A 22743-nucleotide genomic window follows, 5' to 3' on the forward strand; every position below is an offset into this window, starting at 1 on the left:
ACAAATCACTCGATTAAAAAAAAAAAAGTTTTTCTAATTCATAATTTTCGCAAATAAGCATATACATTATACACATATATGTATACAAATCGCATACAATATTTACAAAAAATAAATAAACAAAAAATTTGTACTGATGAAGTGGAAGGGGTAGGGGTGACCTACGTCAATAATATAATGTCGTCTGCTGCAGTCACTGTGTGTTCGACGGTACCGATAATATTAACATAAATAAATAATTATCGGTCTTGCAGCGCGCGTGTCCGACACGCGCCCACTTGAGACCGTCGACGACGTTTCCTATTTATTCGTTTTTCCACGCCGATTCTGGTACGGACATAAACCAGCCGCCTGCCAACCCTCTCAGCACAAATCCCCCGCAGACGAAACCGAATAACCCACGTTCGATCATTCGAACGTTTCGAACAGTCGTCGTTGCGCCGTCGTCGACTCGCCGCTGCCTACTATGTATTGCATATATTATATTAAATATAGTATACGGACGACCGCAGAAACGCGTGATGAGATTTAATCGTTTATTATTGTCATACAGCCATCGCCAACCCTTTTTGTCGAACATCGACCAATACTGATTGAATCTTTTGAGTGGTTATCAACTGTAATGGCTGTACGCCTATGTATATCTACACTAATTTTCCAAGTCAATCGCTTTATTTTTACTTAATAGTAGTTAGCATATGTATCGCGCTTGCGCATAATATTATATGTACATAAGACTGCGTTCTTGTACTATATTATAATGTTAACGTATTAATATTGACCATTTGAAAAACATATTCGTTAATCATATTTGGTCGATCTGTCCCGATTGCTTGAAATCAAAAATGAGCATTATACCGAAATGATCGTCACCAATCGTCCCATTCAACCACCATCGTCATGACTGCAGGAAAAAATGTCTAGACTCTAGGTCTACAATCGCCGGGATTGGTAAATTGAGTTCCAAATAACCTTAACTCGGTAAATTGAGTCCCGGGGAACAACAGGTAGTAGGTAAGTATTGAGTCCCGGAAAAAATAAGGTAGTAGTATGCACTCTAAAAAAATAAACTTCATTATTATCAAAGACCGGATTTATATGCATTTTAAAATCAAAAATATGCAAGCAAACATGCGTTAAAAAAGTCAAAATATGCAAGAGATAGATGCAAAACATGCAGAATAAAAAGTTTTATTAAAATTTTCATAAACAAAAAGAAAGATGTATAATATAATACTATGTAATATATAAATGTAATTTGTTAAATTGTAATTTAATTTTTAATCATTGATACATTGTAAAAATATTTTATACAAATTAAATAGTAGATACGTTGGTAATCTATTAGTAGGTATAAATAGGAAAAAAGTACGAACAATTTAATGTAGTATGTTAATTGGAATAACAATAACCTAACCTATTTTTAGCGTCTGAATATTCTTTGAGACGTGAAATATTTGATATTAATATTATATAATATTATATAAACGTAGGTATATCTATATTTTTTTTGCTCAACACCTTTTTGGATCGTTAGGAGTATATTTATACGGTTTTTTGTTAAAATATGCAAAAATATGCACTATAAAATTTTGATACTTAATCAATCGCTTTTATAATTTGTTGACACTCATTGACTGCATGTATATGATTTTGAAAATAGCAACATGCATTTTATGCAAAATCCATTATCTAAGATCAAAATATCCCATAATATATCCTTATAAATAACTCAACATCAGCCAAAATATTAACTTACTACCAATTTTTTCCCGGAACTCAATTTACCGCCTTCAAAATGCACCAAAGTTATCTCGGACTCAATTTACCTAACCGTCCTAGCCCCACAATCACGTACCACGAAAAAGAATAATTAATAATAAAATATAAATATCGTTAGTCATTAGTCATTACAAGCTTATATACAAGACTACAGATGAATCCATCACTATGGTTATTGAAAACAATCAAAACCAATAATTCGCAATTACCGTTATATTTTACATACCACACGTGTATCACGGGGATACGCGTTGTCGTAATAGTAATGTAATAGTTCTGAACTAAATAAGTTAACTCTTCTCCAAATCTCTACTCTAGAAATTTCAATAGCCCCCACAAAAATTGAAACTTTATTATAAATGTTATGAACACTCTTATTTGTGTTTTGATTAATCTAGCCCTCCAATTCTGGACAACATTTTATCTAGATAATTATACAAATGTTTTTAAGCACAATTATTTTTTAAAAAAAACAATTTAAATTCGATTAATTTTCAAACATAATTCTTATACTAATATATTATAGTATAATTTATTATAATACTAATTATAATAAGAATACATTTTTCGTTTTGTAGTAAGTCTACTTGTATGATGTATATACCTCAGTACCTAACTTATAAAACTATGTATGAATATTGATTTAAAGGTAACCTAGTGGATAAATAACCCATTTTCAGTTCTCACTATTCTCAGTACTATTAATCTTCGAATTTATAATAAATATTATTCTATTTATAATTAAATCAAATTACTTATTTTAATCGAACATTATGTTTATACTTTATTTATTATCAACTCATTTAATTCTCGTCTGACTTAAAATACTCGCAACTACGACTAATTTACCGAAATTCAACAAGCCATTCACAGGCAGCAGACGATAGGTATTGTTGCTTTTAAGAAAAGGTTATTTTGGAATTTACTCTGAAAATTCTGTTGTTGGTAAACATTTCTCTACCGGTTTCTGTAAGTCGATGTGATTCTTATACACACTCATTAACATAATATAATTAAACATAGTATACGACGATTTTGAAGTACGTACATGATAGGTACGCGAACTTTTAAATATGCTTTTAAAGGGTACCGTACCTATACATAGGTAGATCTGACGTATTCGACCGCTTTTCAATGCATTTATATAAATCCCATTTACCTAACGTAACCTAACCTTGGGTAGTTGGGTTTAAATTATTAATTCAAAACGGCTACTATTGAGAGTATTGGTTATAATATTGTACTCACTCGAAAGCTGCAGTGAAGGTCGCGTGCATCATCATCATCGTCATCATCATGTACTGCTGCAGATCATTGTTTACCGTTCCCACCACCATCGCGGCGTGTGTTTGCACAGTCTTCGCGGTCGACTTCAGGTGCTGTACATGTTATATATTTATACGGAATAATGAAATTTTGCCCACACGCAACAAGACCGCGGGATGATGAGTCCGGGAGAGAAAAAACAAAACGTGTGGGGGGTATATATCATATTGTATCAACACGATTATTATACGAAGGTATACTCGCAGGTACTTACAACAAGTATCATGTGTGGGGGGGGGGGGCATCGAGGGATAGATATTGTGCAAATATTTGCGCTCAGACCGAAAAAAACATACTCATCGTCGTTCGGTCCCATCGAAATAATAATGCATTATATTATTATTGTACCGGTTGTACGTCGTGTAACCACTAACCGCGCGCGTATTGTTGTGGGAACCCGCGACCACGGTTAATGGGCCGTCACTAATATACCGCGCGCGGTCGTCTCCCGCGCCATTCATTACGTCGCTCTCGTATGTATTATTATCATATATTTTATGCGTGATAATATTGCAGTCCACCGATCCGGTCTCGTTCTAATTCGGCGCGTGTGCTCGTCGTGCAAACGTATCCCAAAATCCTACCCTCGAGGAGTGTGCGTGTGTACAGTGTCATCGACTCGGCACCGAAAACCGGCGCTGCTCGAGCCCTTTCGAGAAAAAAAAAACGAAAATCACACACAAAGGCCGCGGACACTGCAGTTCGCGTTATCGCCATAAATAAAATATGTCACCAGGAAATATTTTACCGAGCCGCGTCGGACGTTTGGTCGTCTGCACTTTTGCAGTGTGTATAATCGCGGTCTCGGAAATGTTATACATTATATTGTTACTATTATTATTATTATTATTATTGTTGTTGTACTATACATTTTATTCTCCCACGTGTCGCTCTTCGTCGAGTGTGTTTACATACTGCGTTGTCCGACACGCGACTTTTACGAGCCGTTTTGATCATCGTCGCAGTGTCACCGTCGATTAATACATTATACGCGTGTTTACCGTATAATATATCGTGGATAGCCAACGCGCACGTGATATTATTGTCTCCGCGGTCGACGATTAGTAAGTTTTACACATATATTATTATATTTATTATATGCTTACGTGTGGACTGTACGACAGTGGTGTGCTCTGCGGGACACGGGGTCGCAAATTGTCAATATTAATCGACGGACGAGTCTCGAGAGCGCTTACACATCATCGTCATCATCATCCGCTTGCTCTGCAGCCTATAATTGCTAGACGCTTTTATGGTATACTGCAGTGTGATTCGCCAAGTTGCTTTTGTACTACTCGGGCGGAACGTCCCGTGGTGATGATGATACTTACCTACAGTGAATTTTATTGTAAATAATTTTTTCGAAAATTTCGATGTAAATAATTCAAAACTTAAACCTATCCTTACCTAACCCAACACTCGCGTATATGTTGTCTCCGTCTACGAACGCACAACAACAAATTTGCGTTTAGTGGAATCGGTTTTATGCTGATACCTTTAATATTAAAGTCAATTTACTCACCATCAAACTTAAAAGTAATGATAATATTATCTAGATTCTATAGAGCACCGCATAGACTTTTATTGATATTTTAATGTTTATATTATATAAGAATATGTACTTAAAAATAATTTTACAATAGATGTAATATTGGATAAGTATTCAGCTTAATTTTTCGTAAAAATTGATTAAGTGTTTTTTGTGTAATTTTATTGTACTGCGTAATATGTCATATATATGATACATGAGTTACAAATCATAAATTGAATATTATTTTCTTTTATTTTCAAAAATCACATAGCATGGCAGGTTGGCTATTATACACTATCTATTGTTTTTAAATGTCATTTCTTTAACTTCTTAACTCTATTTAGGTAGGTACTTATAATATAAACAAAATGCTATCCGATTTTCGTGAACCAAAACAAAATGCATGCTTAAACCTTTCTATAGCAACCTAATAAGGTTGAACCTTACTTCAAATTGTGTGCAGATTATACATATGTTGAATATATTTGAGATATATTTTGGTGTAACTGACTACAGTCATAATTTTGTAATTATTAGTTTATACTTTATAATATACTATAGCTGACCCCGTGCACTTCGTTGCCAGTTAAAAATGTCGATTCTATAATATAATTCAAACTTTGTTTAATTTGTTACTTAATATTCGGTTTAACGGTGTTCAAAACTTAAAGATTTTCATTGACCATTTTGAATCTCAAAAAAATTGTGCAAGCACTACTTTAAAATGCGAATTTTAACCTAACCTTTCTTATTGCACACTAAATTTATGGTACGAATGTGCCTTGTATAAATTGAAAACTTCGATCTATCATTATTCAGGCTCTACGTTTATCAGTCAGTGAGTTAGTCAGGTTATATTATAGTCATTCCGTTTGGCGTTGCACGTGAGACTGCAGTCTTATGATTATGTGAGCAGTATATTATCTGCAGGTAGGTATAGGCGGACCCCACGAAATATGTAAGTAAGTTTATAATTTCCAACCCTTAATTTTAAAGTTATTATCAATTTTTCTTTTTTACTTCGATGGATTAGTAACAATAATGTGCCGTCTTGTGGTTTTTTTATATAGTTGGTAAACAACCTGACTTATGTGTTGACACATCCACCACTTTATTATTGCAACTAATTATTTTTAAAAAGTAAAAACCAATAGCAACCATTTATAAATCAAAATTTCCATCTTAAATCTCAAAATCCCTGTTTTAGCACCTACCGGGGTGGTGGTAGGAGGATGAAAAATACTTTTAAGACCTATTCTCATACCCACTAAATATACAAAAAGAATTTGAGCCAAATCGGCTCAGTCGTTCTCAATAATTGATAAATTACTATCTATGCATTTTCACGTCATTTTTATGTAATAGATTAAAAATGTTTTAATTGTGTATTTGTATGATTGTTATACAAAATTAAATTGCTAAAAAATTAAATGTATTTAAAAAAAAAAGAAAAATGAACTTAAAAAATGAATATGAATAATTATTTAAAAAAAAAATAATTAATTAAATTTTTTAAAAAGAAAAACTTGCTAAATGGATAATTTAAATTAAATATGAAACAATTATGAAAACATATTTACAAAAAGCCTATCGCAAGAAAACGAATTTATTGTATAATAGAAATAGTATACTAGGTATAATATTTAATGAAATTAGATTTTTGTCGCTTTATTCTCTCTTGACTAGACTTCGATGGGTTTGTCGGATTTACGGAGGAAAAAATGTGATTACCATCGATTATAAAATTCGTATTTATTGTATTTGATAAATCCGGTACGGTCTGATTACTGGTTGACGGTCGTGTTCAACGAACCGACCAATTGTTATGTTTGTTTGTGTCGCGGTCGTCCGCCGCGCGCCGGCCCAATTGCATATTATTATTATTGTTTTCCTCGAGGGCTGCGGCGGCAGTACGTCCTGAACGTATGGCTCCGGCGTGCGACCAAAGTGCCGTGCGAGACACGTGCGCGCCCGACGGACTGGACAATAATTTTTCGTAATCCCTCGGGCACGTTTTACTCGGATCGAGAAAGGTTTTTTTTTTAACTTCAATCGTAAGAGACGAACAAAAATATATACATACATATGTACATTGTTCGTATAACATAATACAATATTAAATAATATACGCTATAACCGCGAACCTAATTTGCATAATATCAAAACGCGGACGAACACGCTGCGAACACACGTACACGGTCCAACACCTATACCGGCGGTGGTTGAACTTGCGGATTTGAATTAATTAAGTTCTTACAATTATTCTGTATAGATGAAAAAAATCGAACGGCGACGATACGGCGTTAACACATGATTATTGTATAAGAGATGATTGACAGCGACGTCTGCCGCCCGCGTCGGTTGTATTATAACTTTATTTTATAATATATAATACTATATAGGTATTGTACTTAGTCGTACATAATATTATAGTTTATTAGTGCGAACGACGCACACGCGGACGTTCGGATTTTCGGTTAAGTCTGCGGTGACGTTATCAACCCGATACCCGGTATCAATAATACTCAGTGCACACACGCATCGACCGAGTTTATTATATTATTATTATTAGGTATTATGCAAATCGTCGTTTGGACTTTACCCGTTCCCGCGCTCGGTTCCCGTTTCCGCACACTTCAAGTCACTATCTTTTCCTCGTTTTCCTCCTCGAAATTAGGTTTCTATGTTTGAATTATAGAGTATGGGGCGTCGGAGCACCGAAACGCGCTATATTACAATTTTTGAAAGTGTTCACATATCACAATATAAAATATGTTTAAAACGCATGAGTAGGTAAAGGAAATAAAGCTTTGTATCAGGCCATCAGGAATTATCGATAATCATAAATTTATTGGTTCTCAATTAGTTTCACCGCTTTATATTAATGCCCATAGCTTTCAGAACAGCCCACGTAACTTTTTAACGCATACCTATGTTGTTCAATAATAGGTACATAGGTAATGACATAATGCTAAAATAAGAATTTTTTATTTAAAGCTATTTTCTTAAAAATCTAACTTATTTTTCCACTAAATTCCATGTACTGCCGGTTGGGAATCACTGTGATATTAAGCTGGCCTCCTTTGAATTTATTAATAGAATTATTCCCTGCTATAACATTTTAAAATAAGTTAAATATTGTTCACCATTATGCCCGCAACCCTTCTAAATTATTACGCTTTTTACACACATTGTTGAATTTATTTTTGAAATAATTGACAAGGGTTGTACACCTTATTTTTGCAATTGACATTTTACTATAGCACATATATGTAGCCAATAAACAATATGCTTGTGCTTTTTAAATGTATATACTATATATGTATCATTTAATTAAAATGTGTTTGCTTTTATTATACAATTATGAATTATCGATAAGTGTAATAAACAATCATATTTAACTCAATTTAAGTAAGTAAACTATAATTTCAATTAATATTATATAATATCGTCCACTAATATTATAACTTATAAGTAGCATACTATAATAAATAATTCAATTTTAAATTATTTAGTTACTGCTAAGAAAATTTAACTTTGTTATATATAATTATTAAGAGGACGTTATATCCTAATAATATGCTGTCTGTTGTCTCCATCTTACATAGCAAATTTTTGTCAGCATAATCCATTTTATGTTGTTAGCCTTAACATAAGAATAAATGTACCTGTTATCAATATAATATGTACCTAATATTATAAAAATATATATAAAATAGAAACATAGTCAGAATCTCACAGTTTACTTGAAAAATTGAGACTGCAGAGTTAAACAATTAACAGTTTTCGCGTCGAAGGATACTGATCGTGGGTTGTTGTCGTTATTGTAATAAAAAAAACACCAACTAATTACGAACAATAATAATATATATTAGCCCCGGGCTTTGTACGACCGGTAGGAATAAAAAAATTATTCAAAATAAAAGGGGTGTGCCCGGTCGAAATTCGACATGTATATAATATGTACAACGCCGCACGTGTAAACACACAAAATATAATATATAATGTTATAAATAGGGTGGTGACGGGCTACTCGACGACGACGTTCCCGCGCTCAATCTTTATTTACCCTTGAGGGATTTGTTGTTATTGTGTTGTAATATGTGTATATTTTTTTTTCACGGTCCTCCGTACCTATTTCGCTATAGCCGCGCTTCCCTGTTATTATTGCGTCCAAATTGGCCGTGTCCGTCACACGATCAAAATAAAATAATATTGTATATTACTACAGATCGGCAGCGATCCGCCCGTGTACACACGCCACCGCCGGCACCGGTATGGCCGTCGACTACCCAGTTGTTGTGGGGTTGAGGGTGATGTGTGGTGTGAGGTGGGACGGAAAAACGCCGTCGCCGAGTAAGAGTTTTAGCATTTTTCCGCCCACACAACCCGTTCTCGGACGCTAAAATTGTTTTTCTCACGGTTCCGCTTTTTAATAATTACCGTATAACATATTATATTATATTTTATACGGGTTGTCACAGCCGCTTACGATTTCCGTATTGAATTTTTCGATTGCACCTGCCGTCTCTTAAAATAAACTGTGTACTGTATTTGCACTATACTGCAGTCTCAATTTGTACGAATGATGTGTCACAACCCAATACATGAGCTGAGTCCTTTTCGCATTTAATCATTCCATACGGCGATTATCCGTGGTTACCGCCGAAAATTATTGTAACACGTAGTGTCATTTTAAATTGTATTCATTTTTTTTTATTAAAAAAATTGTAAAAATTATTATGTTTAATCCTCTTCGTGTTAGTACTTAGTAGTACGTATTATTGTATCACAATAAGAATAAAAATGTACAAGTACTTTTTGTGTGATAGAATGCGATATAATGACATTTTAAATATCTTCCGCCAAAAACATAGCATTATCTTTATCTGTTAATATTATTAACAACTTATAAATCAATACTATGCAGTACTTTATAACGTTATGAACAAATTTATGGAGTAAATAGCTTAAAAATAGTTTAAATCGTTTTTAAATGTCATCGTGTATAGTAAATAATAAAATATAGTGATGGGCACTATCGAGTGAAAATTATAGAACTACTCTATTGTTTTAAACTATCTATTATAACTATTTATTCGGTTGTTTTTATAAATTATCGATAGTCAAAACTAGTCGGTAAATATGTAGTGTCAAAAAGTTTAAAACCCTTAAATATACCTATAATATTTTTAAATTACAATAAATAACTATATTAAATCGTTTTTTTTTTCATTTAAATATTTCTGTGTGTTTACATAATAGACTGTCAACATTTGAACTTTCAGAGTTATTATTATTATTATTATTATTTTTAATTTGTTCTGACTAAATATTTTTGAGGTTTATTGAATTTCTGCAAGAAAAACTTATCAGAAAGTCATATTAAATATTTAAGCTCTTTTATTTACAAATAAAAATGTAATCGTACCAGAATAAAAAGTAAAAAAATTCATAAAATATTTTATCTTTGTTTACTGTTAAATTGAAAATTTAAATATTCACACAAAAATACAAAATAATACTCATTATATTATACTTATATATAGGTAATATATACTCTCATGCAAATATGATGTAAGCTAATTTTTTTTTTTATTTAGGTAGGTACTTATACAATTTATTACTCCAGAATTTAGATTTCATTAATTATTAATATTATATTAATAATACAATATACTATCGCATTTTAAATATTTTTATATAACAATACCAATGTAGTAATAATTGTATTCAAAGTTCAAAACGCTCATAATCATACACGACTTGAATCCCTATGAATAATTATCTCTAATAAGTTTTCACCTTATTAGTGTTACCCATGATTATTTCATCAATCATATTAATTCGGTAAGGTATAATAATAGTATTTTTAAGTTTCATAAGTTATTTTTCGACTTGTAAAGTTATTTGTAAGCCAAAAATCTTTTTTTTTTAATATTTATTTAATAAAGACTGTTTTAACACTTAATTCCATAATGAACTCTCACACCATACATATTTATAATATACAATACACATATGATATAGGTGCACTGTTGAAATATTCACTCATTCATTAAATCGTATTTGTGTATATTGATCAAGTATTCTGCTGTGCAGTACCATATCTGATTGGTCGGTGTGCGTGTGACAGGTCGATTCATAAACTGAAGTATTCACCGCCGCCCTTATTCGACTTGCTTATACATACCACAACCACTATATACCTATATTACATTAACAGGGAGTTTATTTTATGGTATATGTCAAACGCACGACTTTTGGAATGGGTGTACCTACTCTTTCTAATCTTCCTCTCTCTTATACATATTATGTGTGTGTGAGTGTTTATTGGATAGTGTTTGGAAAATCTGATATTATTTTTCTTCGATATCTAATATTTTTTATTTTATAGTACATGAAAGATTCGCAATAAAGTACATTATAACATTAGACAGATAAATATTATTTATAAATATATTTCGAATAACGATAGGTATGTAAGTCGATAAAATGTACAAATGTATACCATAAATATTTAACAGAAATGGTTGTAAAACGAAATATGTTATAATACGAACTCTGTTATACATATTATTATATCGTATTAGATAAATACAACAATATAAACTTAACTTATATTATAATAATGTCTAATGTCTATCGTACATTTATATTGTTTTAAATTTAAACAATAATCAAAAAATCAAATAATAATAAATATATATAACCTTTATAATTTACATATCTAGTGCACAATTATATATATAGGCTATTTATTTTGATTCTTGAAAGTTGAAATTTATTCTTTATAAATGATTACATAGGCATAACAAAATTGGAAATTGGTTCATTCAAGGATTAGTCGTTGAAAGTGGAGTTGATACTAATGATACTTCAAAAATAATTAAATGATTTGGTATTCGAACTCCAAGCTTTATCCCCCAAGTTCCTAATACTAACTTTTCTATTCTATGAATATTCAACTATTATCAAAAATGATGCATATATAAGTATATAACTTCAATAATATGGTATGTTATAATATAAATATTTACGTTGTATAAAACCATAATATATTATATCATATTTCGTATTATTTATTAGTTATTACAATTAACTATTTATATTACATATACATTTTAACGTGATGAATATATTGATTCTACAATGAAGTGTGTTTTTTGTGTCTTCAGGAGTGGATTCCGGTGGTAAATTAAATACCCTTGGTGCATTATAAAAGTTAAAAGTAAGAAGTTTTCAGCAGTTTTAAAAGCATCGTGAAAAAACCACAATAAAGTGATAGAAAAACTGGAATTTTTACGCAACACCAGTTTTCGACATAATCGATTTTTTTATTTTGTTGCAACTAAAAACGAATCACTATAAATACTTAAAATTTTCATTAAATGTTTATACTAACGTTATCTATACATAATTACATTTTAAAAATATTCTAGCTTTTATGCGTTATTTATAGACAATTGAAATTTTGGATTTTTTTAAGTATTTTTTTTTTTTTTTTGGTAACTATAATATGCCCTAAAACACATGAAAATTTAATATAAAGTTTTTTTTAAGTTATTGTTCTTATTTTAGCTAGACAAAATTCAAAAATCGTAAGTCACAATTTTTTTATAAGAGTTTAAAGTTCAAATGTTTCGAATTATGTTAAAATCATGAAAATTTGCAAGTAACTTTGGTTAAAAATTAAACACAAAGTTTTCCATAAGTTTCTACTTTAAAGTACTATAAATAAAACTCAATCATCATTATAGAAAACATTTTTATAGGCATCTGAATTTGAAATTTTACGAAATCGAGTAACGTTAATGATTATAATAGTTGTTATTATTCAAAACGTTTAAGTCGTGTGGATACTTGAAACCTCCGCCAGCTATTTAAATTGGCATTTTCTTCACATTTTTTAATTTTCAAAATATTTGTCTTGTTTTGAGGTCTTTTATTTAGGCATTTGGACAAAATTTAAATTTTAAATTTTAAGCTACCTGTTCAAAATAACGTTATTTATTGTTTTTTTTTATTCAATAACACCATTTATAGGGATATGGCACTTTTACATACATTAAATTACATAATTATATTTTATATACTCAATTACATTTTAAAATCTAATGTTATCAACAAAAATTAATTCAACCTAATGTATTACGAATATAGTATAATAAATGACTTTAATAGTAATATCAAAAAATATAACATAAAATATACTTAGTGATATTATTGACAGTTTTCCTTCCAGAATACATTTTATATACGAAGGTCGAAGATATATATTATATACTATATACATATATTTATATGTATATAATTGAATTCAAAATTAATACAATCAGCATAATAACTATTTACTATTGAACCTACTGTACAGTAGAATGTTACTTACTTGGCCACTTTTTTATAATTTATATTTTGCTTGTACCATTGTAAAAATACAAACAACGATAAATGTATTAAAAATAATTTTTAACAACTTACTGTGATAACTTTTATAAATAATTTAAACATTTATGAATTACGAGTATGATCAATATTAGACAATTTATTCAGGAATGAATAGTAAAGATGAAGTACCGAGTACACACAGTCAATCAGTCAATTAAATAAGTCAATGTATTTATAACTTTGAGAACATGTATCTAGTCTTGTGTTTCTGTATCAGTGACAGCTTAGACTAATTCCAAATAGAAGAATACGAGAGGATTTTTATGCTAATGATACTAAACAATTGACGAGACACTTATAGTTATACTGAATAGGTATACAAATTAATATTTTATTAAGATAAAATATTTTATGTAATTTATTTTATTTCTAATAAAACTCCAATATAGATAATGCCTTAAATTATTTATAACATATTATAATTAATAAATAAACCACTACCATTTTTTTCTTTTTTGTAAGTATTTAATGTCTTTATTACGATTAAACAAATGTTTTTTAAACATTATTTAAACAAAATATATATTAAAAAATCTCCAATTATAAGTTTCAAAAAACATTTCTTGTATAAGAACACGAGATTGTTTTTCTTCATCGGTTACTATAATTTGTTAATTATTTGGAAAAACTAGGTTTTTTGTTCTACCGCCCGACTATAAATTAAACACAGAAATTGAAAGAAATAACCTGCAGCAGTCAGGCTTTCAGATACAGACACGATTAATTCAACGAAGGGATGGTCCGCCATTTTCCTGTGTAATGCTTTGGCTCCGCCCAAATGGGGTGAGCTCCAAGCGCAAAGGGACGAGCAATGGTTTTAAATAGGTCTCCTCCGCCGTCTGAATATCAGTTAGTCGATGGACCTCGTTCGCTAAAACTGGACAGATTTGTAGTTTGGGTCATATCTCACTCGAAATTGTTAACTTGGAAATTATTTTGTTTTAATGTTTTCCCATATTGCAATCGATACGACTAACCTATCAGCCGTAAAACTGTTATTAATATGAACCATTCGATGACGCCGTCACCGGACATGCACAACATTTACGGTTTTCACCATCATCATCATCAACAACAACAGCACCAGCAACAATCACCCGATTTACTCAGAAGTGGTGGTCACGTTGTAACCACTAAAGCCGATTCTTCATCATCTTCGCCGTCACTTTGTTATAAGTAAGTATATAAATATAAGTAATTATGAGTATGAATTTTATAAAAAATAAATTTTTTATTTAATTTCGATTAACTTAAAATTGTTTAACTACTTAGCTGATTGTCAAATTATGGTTTTTTTTATTTTATCAAAAATGTTATCATAAAATTTATTATATTATATTAAAATAAAGTATTAATAGGTTGTAGGTTATTCTATCATAATATAATATATAAGATATAAAAAAATATAATGAAAGAAATAATGTTACCTTATGAATTTTCAGTAAATAATAAATCCACTTCTTTTAAATTCCAAAATAAATAAATATATTAGGTATATATTTATAGACATGTACGACTAGTACGAGTAGGTAATATTATTTAATATTTATTAATTTTTATTTTTTAATAACGAAAATAAAACGGTCCGCGGCTGCAATGGCCATTGGATGTAACAATAAATAAAAAATAATAACAATAATAAAAATACATTACATAATATAAATATATAGATTAAATAGGTAATATACATATTAGGTACAAATTATTAGTATAATTGTACGTGCTTATATTTTTCCACCAACATTTTATTAACAATATTATAATATATTTGTCTTATGTATATAACTAAAACAATAATATTTGTCTTGCATATGAATTCAGTTTTAAAAATAAGTATATTTTTAATTATGTACCGAAATTTTGTTAAATAATGTTCTTACTGGTAGTAAATTCATATCATTGTAGGTACAAGCATTTTGTATGGTATCTTGAGTCATTTTTCGAATATTTTTTATTTTATTTTAATAGATTTATAATTTATTCTACATCGTACTTACCTATAGGTACCTATCTTATAACCCGGCGAAATAGCAGAAAACCCTTATATTATTTGATTATTTTTTAAATTATTATTTGAAAATGTATAATTGACTAACACCAAATCTGGAAACACGGTAAAATTATTAAAAGCAGATAAAAACTTTCGTAATCGTGTTACCGGAAAAAAAGGAATGTTCGCAATCGTGTATTAGGTACCCATAACTTTTTGGTACACACCTCTTAAGTCCTCAGATAGAAATACCATAATTAATTATGAATTGAATTAATGTTTTGGTGTTAAATTAAAACTAGTCGATATATAAAACAAATTTTCTATTATAATTATAAGTTCTATTATGTACCATGAGCGAATAAAAATATTATATAAATTTATATACGATAATTACTTGAATGATTTGAGAATGAATTATTAGGAATTATTAACGACCTACTCGTATATTATTATCATTGATTTCGAAAAACACTTATTTACTATTTAATCTACCAATGGGGTTTATAAGTTAACAGAATACTCAGTACCTACTTGACTCTGACCATTATTTCCAATTTCAGTAAAACTTCAACTTTCACCCAAGATTTCATGTTATCCAACAACTCGTGTCAAACACAACAGCAACAGGATGACGACAGCTGTAGCGATGGCGAAGATTCAAGTCAACCCAGCTGCACTTACCGATCTGTCAACCACAGTTTTTCAGGGACTCCGATAAGACAAGGTAAACATTCGTAATATATTCAACGCTAGTTTTTATAAAGATATCAAATAAATGAGACAATTGTTACACTTAACTTTGAAAATATTGAGGTGGAAAACGGTCAATCCTATTGAAATCGATGAAAGTATGAAATAATAATAGCAAAAATCAAGTAAATCTTTTAACATATACCTATTATAAATTAATAATTATAATATTATTATAATCATTTGAAAAAAAACCGATCATCTGTGGCATTTAATATAATATTATATTTAGAAGTACCTAAGCATGCTCGCGTACGTATATAATTATCTTTTGTTCTACTATATCTATTGTCGTACTCATATTGTATTCTTAGATAAAAAAAAGTGCGTATATCATATATCTTATTATTAAAAACGCTAATATAATATTATAAATTCCATTTTCGGCACTTTGATCGTCGCGCAAGGGTATATTGTCTTACAACCCGTATATGATTTCTTGACTCCCTCTCATTATAAATTAGGAAATTTATGCAGAATACAAGTTGGTGAATTTAACGCTGATGTTGAGTATCTAGTTATCACTTATCAATTTATTAATTTTTTTATTCATTGATTTTTTTTTCAAACCTGTTGTAAGTGTGTAAAAGCTTGTGGTGGAAATACGAAATGCATATTTATATATTTAATGTGACGCCTTAAAACTTGTTATGTGTTTTCGTTTGTATACTGTATAATATAAAATGTTGGGTTTGTTGATAATTTTGAGCGTCTCGCTAGTTGTTTCCCGTAGTCTTGGTAGTCTAAATATATTATAATTGCACTAATATAATATTTTTATAGTTATATATTATGTATTTACTAGTGTAAACCTGCAATATTGCAGTATAAAAATAAACTTAAATCGAAAAAAATATCATAAATTACTATATTATATAATATACATTGGAAAAATGTTTAATTGATTTATTCAAACTAGCAATATAGTTAATCTTTCTTTAGTTTGTTGGATAGTCAGACATTTATAGCTATAAATATGTCAGTGAAATTGACCTCCTGCGGAAATTGTTTGATAGATATGAAAATTGTAACAATATTTTGCAAATAATTACAAATTGATTTTTATAATTTTCAATTCACAATAATTAATCCTGCGTGTTATATTGTTAGCATTAGTACTAAAGTAAATTAACCAATCATTATAAACTTAAAGTTAAGAATATTATTTTGATATAAATTATGAATTTATGACTTTATTCTACTATGCCTACTAATTATACTAGAAATTTCAATCCAATAACATCCATAACTTGCTTTAAAATTTAAATATCGTAAAAAAGTCAACTAATAATATCCTGAACTTGAAGTTTAAATATTTTATATTTTATCTTGGTTCATTCTAATACTAAAACTAACAAGGTTATAACATAATTAACGATTAACGGTCCATTTTTTTAAACCTAACCTACGTCATATACATACCGGCCGGTAGTTACCCTTTACACGATTACACCGATCAAGTTTAGGTATTTTTGGTGACAACGATATTAAATTATGATAAAACAATATTTTAAAATATCAAAAGTACCGATTATTGGTAGTTAAAAATTAAAATACAGTTAATTACAAGTATAGGTACCTAAAATACCGGCAGCCTTAGCAGGCACCCTCTTAATAAACTGTATAATAAACTTATATCGTAATATACCTATATAAATATATTGTGTTGTCTACCAATAGATAGAATAGATAATATTATTATTACTATATCTAATGATACTTCTACTCGATAATGTTATTATAGGCTATTCCGTATAGAAGCAGCAGAAGCAGCATTAAATATTTTATTGTGTGATTCGGTAAATTTTATCTTCATAAAGTTATATTTTCTCAAATCATTTAATTATCTACATTATAATACAACAACAACTATAGATTATAGAATTACAGCCATATAGTACAAATTCAATAATAAATTTATCTGAAACTATATAATTTTAAACTGTGATTATTATCACACAATTTAACCATTATTTTATTATTACAATAGTAGATAATAATATTATAGTTAACGAATTTAAAATAAATTTAGATTTTTGAAAAATGCATCTTATTCAATAAAACTTAATCAAAATAACAACTAAATAGTACGGTTTTAATGTTGATACTTATATTAGTTTTTACTCACTTAAAAATTTAATTCATTACAATTCTTAAAATTCTACATTATTTATAAACTATTAGACTATATTAAAATAGATAAAATATGGGTTATACGATATTTATAATATATAATACTACTTATTACTTAATACAATAATATTTAATATAGGTACTAATACGTTATCCTTACTAGATCGAAAATTATTTAAAATAAGGTATAATAATTTTTTAAATAATATGATAAATTACTAATTGTCTACTACAGAGAAATATAAACATAAATCTATCATAAAAATTGTTTGCTTACTTTAATTTTTTTTTCTTAAGATAAATATTATTATATGTTATGGTAAATATATGGAGGATACTGTAATGAAATGAAATCAGAAGATTTTTAAAATTCAATTATGTAATTATCAAATTCAGAGCACAGACTTACACAGTTATATAGATGTACAATGTGAGATTTAATTCTATTTTTTTTATTAAAGGTGCACTTTAAAATAATATTAAAAACTCAATCGAGTATAAACCGAGTGGCGCAATCAGGGGTGGGGTTAAGGGGTTGTAACCCCCCCTGAAATTTCTCCTTGGCCACAGTACTCCTTCACGTTGGTTAACTTGGTGGTATATATTATATTAATATAACCCCCTCCCGAAATTTTTTTCTAATTGCGCCACTGCACGTTTATATTAATAAATTATATATTCACTATTATAGTATTTGTAGAATATATTTATATTTGTTAATTTATATAAAATATTATTAAATTATTATTGTATTATAATAGTTATAATATATAAGCGTACAAATTTCTCAACGATTTCTAAGTTTCGAAATACAGTCTCAAGACTCACACAGTCACATAACTCTTGTAGATAATATCAACGTTTTTGTTTTCTTTGATTTCTATATTATATCCTCAAGAAAACATAAAATTTGATGGATTATACATTTTAATAGGTAATAATGATTATTGTTTGCGATCAGGTGCTGACTTGTCGTCGCCCGGTTTGATGGGTCGACACAACATGGTGGCGGTGGCCGCGGCAGCCGTGGCGGACGGTTACTACGTCGGGGGTACCGGCAACCACAGTAGTAGTGGTAGCACGGGCCATCATCATCACCACCATCACCATGGTCACCATCATCATCATCACCACAACAGCAACGGAAACGGCCATAACCACCACAACCATCATCATCATCACAACGCTCCGGCGGGAATGGCGGCGGCGACGATTGTGGACGTACAAGGCGCGGCCAGCGTCGGTGCCGGTGGAGGCGGTGGAAGTGGCGGTTACAGGGTCCAGAGGCAAGCGGCCAACATACGGGAACGTAGACGAATGTTGAGGTCAGACCTGGCGCCGACTCGGGCAGCGGATAGGCCCACGCCGGTCAAAATGTAAGACCCTGACGCGGCGCACGCGCGCGTAAACGCCAATACCTACGTTCGACCGTCGCACGGCGATCTCACGCGAATGAGTAAAAAAAAAAAATTAAAAAACCGGAGGCTCCTTATCCGACATGCACTCTAAAACGACGTTTTTTTATGATTTTATTAGAATTCGTACGCAGATCACACACGATAACACGGTAGATTAGGCAGATTATGACGTAGAGGTGTACTTATATTAATTTTAAAACTTTAAAATTTTAAAAACTGATTTTTATATCTATTCTATAAATACCAGTCACTTAAATGTTGCGTTTTTAATTATTACTTAGAATTAGAACACATTGCCATGATATTTACATAGGTACCTAAACAATTATTGATTTATAATTTCCCGTACCACTATGGTATAACTGCGTATAAGTATACGCGTATTTATTGCAGTTTAAGAATTTCTGGTATAGACAGTATATTATCATCGTACAGATAAATTTTACATAAAGGATAATATTATTTTGTTATATTATGTTCATTTAGTAAGAAATTCAGAATTTTTACGATTTGTAAACCACCCCAAACCGACCAAATGCATCTTTTACATATGGGGTTTTAATGACGTGTATAACAGTCGTAAGTGGTATTAACCGATTTTAAAATTGTCGACACTCTACACCAGAGGTCACCAATTAATATTTTCCGTCACATTAAGAATTCGGAAAATTCTCGCGGGCCATAAAAATTCGAAGTACATAATATTTATTATAATATGCCGATTGAATTAGGTTACATATTAAATTATCAGCTTTTTCTCTCCTTGTCTGCGGGCTAGTTAAAATTCATCCGCGGGCCGCCATTTGGTGACCCCTGCTCTACGCCCTCCATATATATTAAATACATTTCCTTTAATTACAGAAGTAAATAATATATTATCATCAATAATATTTGAAATTTCTGTTGCCACACGATCTTGCGCGAAATTCCAAACTAAGACGTTTTTTTTTCGAAAAGATATATAACTTAACCTACGTCTTACACTTATGATAATAATAATATATAGCATGTTGAGTTCTCATCGTTATATAATTATAAATAATTACCGACAAACGACGTTTGCGGTCACATACTATGGCGATATTTTATTATAATGAATCGTTTGGTGTTTAGCAGCATCAACTCGGCGTTCGACGAGCTCCGCGGTCATGTGCCCACGTTCCCGTACGAGAAGCGGCTCAGCAAGATCGATACTCTCCGGCTGGCGATCGCGTACATTGCGCTGTTGCGCGAAGTGCTGTCGGCCGACTGCGACCCGTTGACTTATGTCCAGCGGTGTCTGAGCGGCGAGCGGACTCCCGAACGTGCCGAATGGAACACCAGCGGTCAGTGTATACTTATATACGATTTGTAAAAATACTTCATTATTCCAGTTTTCAAAACACTCGTCTAAGTCACGACACTAATGTTTTAATATTAAAATGTCGAAAAAAAACTCGCTGCAGAGACTGCAGTGAACACTAATAGTGTATTGTAACTTAAAATTTGACAACTTTTGACGCGTTCATTGCGTAGTATTAATATATTAAAAACCAGAAGAAAACTAAACTATGTACCGAGAAAGTACATAGTAATATTTTTTTTTGTATTGCGAGCTTGTAACACATAAAAAATGCTTTATATTATATTCCTATATGTATTATACCTAATGACGTATTAAAAATTGTAATTTTATGAATACACTTTGATTGTTTGATTCGTCCAATTTTATAGTTGCGGCCTGCAGCGGGTTTCAGACACATTTGACAGTGTAAAAATAACAAAAGTTTAAATTAAAATGTTGATATCGAAATATTTTTTTATCTATATTGAATATTGATATTTCTAAAATAATTATTATTCGTTATTTTTAAGTTCGAACCACTCAAACCATAATTTGAATTTGTCTCATAGTATATACTCATATAGGTACTTGTTTGTAAATTTCGCAACTGTATATACCTGTATACTTACTCTTTTATAGATTTTATCTATGATTTCAAAAACAACGATCAACATTATACCCTAATGAGTTATTTTATTTAGTTTGTACTATTTATTGATGAATTGTGTTTGTTTTGTTTCTACAGATCTAACAGCTAGACTTTCATGGATCAACTGGGAAAATTTAGGCGTGAATCCCAACAGGCGAGGCGTCTTGACGTCTTACTCGATTCCTGACAACGTGAACAACTAATAGATAGAAATTTATGCCGGTGAACACTTAGATTGTCGGTTAAAATTATCATTGTTGTATATTATATAATAACATGTACATAATTTTTGTTTTAGGGGTTTTTATTCACTGTTAATATTTTATTATATCTATATTAATAAATTTTTAGTTATTATGGGAAATGTGCAATAGGTACTTTCTTAAAAGACAAAAAAAAGAGACTGCATATTGCAGTAGTTTTTCGATCATTATTATTGATACTTAATTGCGTATGAATGGTATTTAAGGGGATTTGTTATCGATCGTTAATATGGAGTACAAATAGTACAATAATATATTAGGTAATATTCTAAGTGCGTGCTTGTGCTTATTGTGAAATAAATTGATAGAGCTTCCAACTAAAACACGTAGGTACATATGTCACCACTCACCAACCTGTGGTCAAAAGAAATATTTTTCACCTACCAAATATTTTGTGAATCGTATTAATAATATAACTAAATATTATACTAATATGTTAAGAAATCTGAAAACATAATCGTGATGAAGTTTAATTCGATCATTTTAAGATCGTTCATGCCAATTTATTTATTTTTACAATTCCGTACAATTAATAATATTTAAAAATTTTTCAATTTTAACATTTTAAAATTAAATTTTAAGAGACAATATAACATGTAGTTAAAACGCGCAAAAGTTGAACTAAAATAAACTTCATAAACCATAACAAACTCAAATATTTATTTAAATTTCTGATCTCATCACAAATTTGATCGATACCAATATGAACAAAAACAAAATATAGATGGTATTTTTTCTTTAAAAAAAAGTTAAGTATGGAATTCCTTTAAATGCTAATAATTAATGAAATTAAAATAAACAACTATTTATTGTTCAAAATAAACTAAAACTAATTTTAATAATTCAAATATTAAATTGAGTACATATTCACAACTCATAGTGTTATAAAATATAATACATTTATTTACGATATACCTAATTTATAATTTGTACTTACATTTAAAATATTTTTGTTACCCAATGAAGTAGTAACGTAATAGTTTCTGAGTCCTGACTACCAAAGAGAGAGTTATTTATTTAAAAATTATATGGTTTTTTTTTTGTTTCCTTTGTAAAACACTATTTGAAACATTAATAAACTCCAAAAAATCTATAGGTAATATAATATTATCTCTGATGCCTCAAA

At 29.9% G+C, this 22743-nt stretch overlaps 1 protein-coding gene across 2 annotated transcripts; it reads left to right on the forward strand.

The window, feature by feature from the left end:
- Positions 1-13650: 13650 nt before the first annotated feature.
- On the forward strand, positions 13651-22743 carry LOC126550202 (MOB kinase activator-like 2). 2 transcript variants are annotated; one of them, XM_050201282.1, is made up of 5 exons: positions 13651-14263; positions 15641-15804; positions 18925-19339; positions 20495-20706; positions 21451-22743. In XM_050201282.1, exons 1-5 carry the CDS (start codon positions 14091-14093, stop codon positions 21555-21557), a joined length of 1071 nt encoding a protein of 356 aa, XP_050057239.1. In that variant the 5' UTR covers positions 13651-14090; the 3' UTR covers positions 21558-22743. The 2 variants fall into 2 exon arrangements, with proteins under 2 accessions (XP_050057239.1, XP_050057240.1); XM_050201283.1 differs by having other exon boundaries at positions 13655-14263; positions 20498-20706.

Source organism: Aphis gossypii, chromosome 2 (genome assembly GCF_020184175.1).
Source record: "Aphis gossypii isolate Hap1 chromosome 2, ASM2018417v2, whole genome shotgun sequence".
Classification (NCBI taxonomy): Eukaryota; Metazoa; Arthropoda; class Insecta; order Hemiptera; family Aphididae; genus Aphis; species Aphis gossypii.

Excerpts from the sequence above, each read along its gene's own strand:
- LOC126550202 (XM_050201282.1), top strand. The coding sequence starts at position 14,091 with ATGAACCATTCGATGACGCCGTCACCGGACATGCACAACATTTACGGT. Across the intron at positions 15,805-18,924 it reads AGGGACTCCGATAAGACAAG|GTGCTGACTTGTCGTCGCCC; the intron begins GTAAACATTCGT and ends GTTTGCGATCAG. Across the intron at positions 19,340-20,494 it reads AGGCCCACGCCGGTCAAAAT|CAGCATCAACTCGGCGTTCG; the intron begins GTAAGACCCTGA and ends TTTGGTGTTTAG.